General features: G+C 44.3%; 1 protein-coding gene across 1 annotated transcript; it reads left to right on the top strand.

The window, feature by feature from the left end:
* Window positions 1–350: 350 nt before the first annotated feature.
* On the top strand, window positions 351–2,970 carry LOC147156390 (ORM1-like protein 3). Its single transcript, XM_086064456.1, has 4 exons — window positions 351–594; window positions 1,010–1,204; window positions 2,042–2,193; window positions 2,434–2,970. The coding sequence occupies exons 2-4, from the start codon at window positions 1,031–1,033 to the stop codon at window positions 2,567–2,569; spliced, it is 462 nt and encodes a 153-aa protein (XP_085920582.1). The 5' UTR covers window positions 351–594; window positions 1,010–1,030; the 3' UTR covers window positions 2,570–2,970.
* The last annotated feature ends 3,748 nt before the right edge of the window (window positions 2,971–6,718 follow it).

Here is a 6,718-nt window from a genome sequence, read left to right as displayed (position 1 = left end):
GACCTGCTAAATAACTTGTGAACCGTACTGCCTCATGTTGGAACACAAATTTGCTTTACCGAACATGTGATCCATATTTTTCACAAATGTATTAGTGTTTGTTTGTGTAAGTGCCATTGTACACTTTACATTGTTGCTTTGTGAAGTTCAGCCCCTTTACCTGCATTAGTTTATTGGCAGATATACCACCTCCAACATGGCGTTCACACTGACGTAAGGCCGTGACTGGTCAACCCGCTCAACGAGGCGCATTCAGTGGATTTCTGCACGCATTGTGATTGGCCCGTATTGACCGCGTGACCCAAGTCAACCAATCATAGTCGAGAGCCATGTGGGTAGGCGGAAGCTTAAAGGGCGAACTCTGACCGCGACGCGGGGGCGAGTAGAGATGACGTCAGGCCTCTAAACGCCGCCGTGTTGTCAGCTGCTGGAGAAAGACGACAGAAACGAAGCGTTCGCGTGTGTTCTCGGTTACTTAATTTGCGTTTTTAAAGCCTTCGCTCTGGCCGCCGCGAAGATGCTAGCGGTCGTTCCGTAAGTTGAGAGCCTCGCCGACACCGACGCCGGGATAACGGACCGCTCGAACCTGCTCAGGTCTGTGTGAAGCCATTTTTTTGGTGATACGCTAAAAAGCCGTGTAGCCATTTTAGCTAGCTGGTGACAAGTTAAGAAGCTCTATTGTTTACGTCTGGTTTTATATCCAGGTCGGGGGTCGCTTGTTTGACTTTAGTATTATTACGTCAGCCTCCTCCAATGCTGCCTTCTGATTGGCTGGTGTGACTAATTACTACTTTGTCTTTAGGAACACGCCCACCACAGTAGTCATAATCGTCCCAACTACAAAGGGTGGTATATAAATAATCCACTTGGACACTAGTTTCATCATCCACCCTTTTTTCCTGGGAGACTCCAAATCAGCTGAGAGAGCTTACAATTCACCCGTGCCCCAAATGAGGACGAGCTGTAATCCAAAATGGATGGCTGATGATTAATGTTTCACTACTTTTAGGTGGCAGCCGGTGACGCCGCCATGAACGTGGGTACGGCACACAGCGAGGTGAACCCCAACACGCGCGTGATGAACAGCCGCGGCATGTGGCTGTCGTACATCCTGGGCATCGGCCTGCTGCACGTCATCCTGCTCAGCATCCCCTTCGCCAGCGTGCCCGTGGTGTGGACCCTCACCAACCTCATCCACAACCTGGTAGGTGCTCATCATCTTTCTCCGCAGTCCAAAAGATCATCCTCACTGACCTGCACTTTTTTTTTTTTTTACAAAGGCGGAGTCTGTGTTTTTTCTGACCGCTTTAGTGGGCTGGTCCTCAACTAACCAAAATCTGCATATTTGCCATTATGAATGCATTGAAAATAATAATTTAATACCCCCCCCCAAAAAAAGTGTTTTCTATGAAAAACGGAGGTTTGCTCTATTTTAAAACAACAAAACAAACCAAAACAGAAACTGGGGGGGAAAAAGTGAATTGACGAATCCACGGGTGCAGAGCTGCGAGTATGTGGGGGTCATCTCAATTATTAAAAGAAAAAAGGCGACTGGTGATTTTATTTCTAGCTAAAAAAAAACAACAAAAAAAACCTATGACTAGAGTAAAATAATTTTCATTAGAGCAGAGCATTAACCTCACCATTTGATTCAATTCCAATTAAATTATGCTCCAATTCTTCGGGATTTTATCCGGCTTTTATCTTGATTTAAACGCTTAGACAATCGAAAAAATACACAAATATGAGTAAATTTGGACAATTTTCAAATATTTAACCCTGCCGTGTAAATGTGGCATGTCGCCTCACTTAAAAATAAAGAATTTTAGCAATAAAGCACATGGAAATAAATATGGAATACAAAAGTAAAAAAAAAACTGTAAACTTAAACAATATACTCAATTATACTTTACAAAAGCAGTGATTTCTCAACACTTTTGCTTCCAAGCAGCAAATACTTTACCCAGGACATTTGAATAATGTCGTTGACATTTGCATTTTATGTATTGAAAATGGTATTTTTGTGAAAAAAAAAATGCAGTGCATGTACCTGCTCCTGCACACCGTCAAAGGGACGCCCTTCGAGACCCCCGACCAGGGCAAGGCCCGCCTCCTCACGCACTGGGAGCAGATGGACTACGGCGTGCAGTTCACCGCCTCGCGCAAGTTCCTCACCATCACGCCCATCGTCCTGTAAGATATCAAACTTTTCAATTGTTACATTCTGTTTTGACGTTATGGCGTATAATCCATCTGTGCATCTTATACTGCCCCCTTGTGGCCAGAGCAGACAGCAGCATAATGGCCATTCAATTGATGCAATCAAATTTAATGATGTCACTATGTTTTTATAGCGTACGGCATTATGGAGTGCTATTTTCTGGGAATGCTCTATTGAGAACGCCAAGTTGGCTGTGACTGTGTGTCGCGCAGGTACATCCTCACCAGCTTTTACACCAAATACGACCGCGTGCACTTCGTGGTCAACACGGTGTCGCTGCTCACCGTGCTCATTCCCAAGCTGCCGCAGCTGCACGGCGTCCGCCTCTTCGGGATCAATAAGTACTGACCGGGATGCGGGGGGGGCCATGCCATGCCGGCGTTTTTTTTTTCAGCCGCCAATGGGGGGAGGGTCAGACCCTGAAATGTACCCGCCCTAGAAGAGACGACGGCTCCATCGAGGACGAAGAGTGGAAATGTTTTTGACTTTCAGACTGGAAGCGTTCCCGACGGGGTTAGATGCTAGTTAGCATGTTAGCATACGTTTCTCATGTGTTTCTCCGATGAGCCGGGAGAAGTTTGGCGGGGGGGGGTCCTCTCCGCCCGGTCGTGCCAGTAGAGGGAGCTTCCCAGCATGCATCGGCCGCTTTTGTAGCATTTCATGTCCAGGATTTCCTATTTATTATTCTTATTATTGCTGTTGTTTGTTTCGGCGTACCTGCTGTCGCCATTAAAAGGGCTGAAATGGAAGAGTCGTTTGATTTTTTTAAGGGAAGTTGTTAGTTAGTGGTCATGTGATCTTGTGTATAAAAACAAATTATTTTTCAAACTCACAATTGTTAAGTGTCATGTTTGTCCTCATGAGGTTCACGGACGATTTTGGGGCGACGGGTAGAGTACACTCATCACTGGCTGCTGGACAATCACAGGTAAAATTGGTCTTCTCATGACAATTGCTTACTCTGATGCTAGCGTGATAGCAGCTTGTATGCTAATGCTAACATAGCACAATAGTATCCTGATTCCTGAGCAGGGATTTAAGATGAATGAAAATAAGTGCAGAATTTTCCAGGACGTCTTCATAACTGTTGTGGGGAAGACACGAAGCCAAAATGTCCACCAGAGGGCAGCAAAGATTAGTAAGTGACATTTGACCATGTTTCCCTCCAGGCAGACGTCAACATCTAATCTTTTCAGTCATTCATTTTCCTTTCATAACGTGTTTTTTTCTGTCTCGCATTCCACAAAGATAAGTGTAATAATATGCGAACATCCTGCTTTTCACGTTTCATCCTTCATGGGGTAGTAAATTGTGAGTTCCTGTTTTATGTTTTTGTAACCATAGCAACCATGCTGCAATGGTCACTTTCAACATAAATCCTTTTTGGGGGGGGTTTGTGTTTGCTGTCAGCAACTTCATTAAAGAATTACATGACATGATTTTTTTTTTAAATAGTGAAAACTTTATTGACAAATTTTGTGGGAAAATAAGCGACATTTACCAGTGCACTTTCAACTATTAATTGAACTGTAAACAGCCAAACAACACATACAAAATGAAAACACTCGCAAGGAGCATGGAGCAGAATTAGCCTAAAATAAAAAAATGACATCCCACCATCAAAACATTTTAAATCCGACCTGTCGGCGCTTCTCTCTATCCGAAGGCAGAGCATCCATCTTGTGAGAAAAGGTCTCGCTGACACAGTTGGCTTGAGGGCACCCGCAGACAAAAACAAGTCACTTTGAACCGCGTGGTGCGTTCCGCCCTGTTGAAAAAACTTCCCCAAAGGATTCTTGGGAGTGTTCGCTTTCAAGTCGGAACGTCGTCGTCGCGGATTAAACGGCGTGTGTTGCTGTCACTGTTGCCGCCAAAAACGGTCAATAGGAAATCATAAATGCAAACATAGTACATGTAAGTATTCACCTCTCGTCTCCATTCGTAATGGCTCGTGTCGTCGTTTGAATTATTCATCAGTGATAATGAGTGCACGGCTCATACAGAATCACGAGTGCTGAGCATTCCCAGGACACGTGAACACACCAATGACCCGAAATCGCCCCCCAAAGAAGAAGACCCTCCGTTACATCCGCCAACAATCCAAGCTAAACTTCGCCTCCTGATTTCGAAGCTCATTCGAGATCATCACTTCAACGTACTTCCTTGACACCGATTACGGGAGTCGCCGTCCAGGTCGCCTGACCTCTAATGAAATGTTCAACTTTTTGCCATGATTCAGTTCCATCAACAACCCCGACGCTCCCGATTCCTCCCAAACGGATCGATGCAACAAGATGGAGCGTCAGCAGGCCGCTGGCGGGCCTCGCCTCAGCACTTTTCCCGGGAAAGGGAGGGGGGGGGGGGTCGAGGAGTCACTCCAATGAGCCGCTTATTGATCAGCGTGAGAGGAAGCTCTTTGGGCTGGTTGGCCGTTGATTGCGTGGCGTTGCCGTGCCAGGCAGTGGGATGACTTTTTTTTTGTGTGTTATTTATTTGCAGTGTTCACTCAGTGGCCAAAAAAAAGAAGAAAATAATGGATCTGCTTTCATTCTCTTCCAAAGCGCTTTCACGTTGCCAGAAAGAAAACTTGGCACAATTACCAAAGGGAATTGTGTGTGTGTGTGTGTGTGAGCGAGCGAGCGAGGGAGTGTGCATTGACCAGTTTTTATTTTCTGCAAATAAATGCACTAAATGAGTTATGTTCATTTTACTCAAATCCAGGTCCAGAAAGTAAAAACCCTGCCACCGTATGGTTTTAGCCATTGATGCTAGCTAGCTCCCTAGCAGCCAATGAGCACCATGCTAGCTAGCTAGGGAGCTAGTTAGCAGCTGAATTTTACGAACCGTGACTATGCACAATATACCAATTATGTACTCAGTGTCTCATAATTGGCCACTCAAGTCACCGCATGTGATCCCGTTGCCAACGCCATAAAAAAAAGTTGCGCTGCGAGAGAAACATGTTGAGGAACATGTTTCTAAAAATAGCTGTAGCTTTTCATCAGATTTTGCATGGAGGCTCAAGAAGAGGCAGGAGACTCTTTGATGGGGTTTGCATTTTTTAACACCGCCGCAGCATGCAGAATGCACGCCAAAGCTTTTAGCATGCGGCTGTATAAATTTGCTTTTATGTCACGGAGGCTGCCTGCATATGCTACATATGTGGACAAAAGTATTGGGACACACAGCTCCGAATTCTAATTATCATTGCAAGTCACTGTAACATTATGCATTAAAAAAAAAAACTTTTACTAAGTGCACCCCCCCCTTGCCAAGCTATTCTAACAGTAACATTTAATTTTGACTTCCGGTTTTCAACATGAAATCGTCTTGACACGCGACCATTGGTGCGTCACGCGGCAATCCAGCAGGGCCTCGTTCTCATCTCAAATCTTCTAATCTGTCGGCCTTCAACAGAAATGTCAGCTTTTGTGTTTTCTTGCGCTTGGAGAGGAGATTGGGTGAAGTTACTTACGACTGACTGGCAGGCTTTGATAAATCTTTCTGCAGGCATCCTTCCTGATATCTCTTATAGCAACCAGACAACCTTTTATCACTTTTCACCTTTAAAGGAATATTAAGGAAGCCTCAACCGTGATGCTGTTTTTATTGCGATAGCCACGCTAATGTGACTTAGCTTACTCTTCGAGGAGATAAAATGATTCCATAGCGCACACTTGGCTGATAAAAAACTCAGTTTCATAAATTCCTGTATCTACTTTAGCTACAAATGTGACATACAAACTTACTATCTTATTATGGAGCTATTGTAGCTAGCATTAGCTTAGGCTTAGCTTACTCACACGGTTTGACCCTAACTTTAGTCGAGCTAACGGGGCTAATGGATTTATTAGCACACAATTAGCTTTCTCTACGATGAATGTAGAGCTAATGTGGTTTAAGTCTGCATTTTTAGAAAAAGAAAATCTGAAATTTATTTTTATTCTAAATGAACGAATCGAACGCCACATAAAAATGCTTGTACTCGATTGTTTGTACACTGACACTTGTCATTGGGATGTTCACTCAGGCTTATCTGCTTATTGATTTGCAGCTAACAATGTTGTTTTCACATTCGGGGAGGTAATACGATGAGGGCCCCGTTTGTCGCGGGGACCCGATCCAACTGGGTTACACATTTAAATGTATTAAAATCACCTTATTAAAGCAGAAGAAACTGTGGCTCTCCTTTCCCACATGTAAGAACATTACAGTAAGGGGGGGGGGGGGGGGGGGGGTATTCCCTGGAGAAAAGCTTCTGAAGATATCCACATACAAAAGGCCTTCGGGAACTCCACTGGGCATCGTTCCGGCTTTTAATTTGGCTCTGCGACAAAAAGAAAAATACCTCCAACCAGCAGGCATTTTTATGCAAAACATTCCCTGGGTGTTGAATTAAAAATGTCCATCTGCTGAGTAAAATCCTCACTCATTTTTTTTACACATTTAATTCCAAACCATGGACAGACATGATTGTTTACGAGGAATGTGCCAAAT

The sequence above is a fragment of the Leptonotus elevatus genome, chromosome 20, assembly GCF_054856555.1.
Source record: "Leptonotus elevatus isolate MCC_2025b chromosome 20, RoL_Lele_1.0, whole genome shotgun sequence".
Taxonomy (NCBI): Eukaryota; Metazoa; Chordata; class Actinopteri; order Syngnathiformes; family Syngnathidae; genus Leptonotus; species Leptonotus elevatus.
Note: the sequence above shows the minus strand (reverse complement) of the source record. Positions and strands in the feature narration are given on the sequence as shown.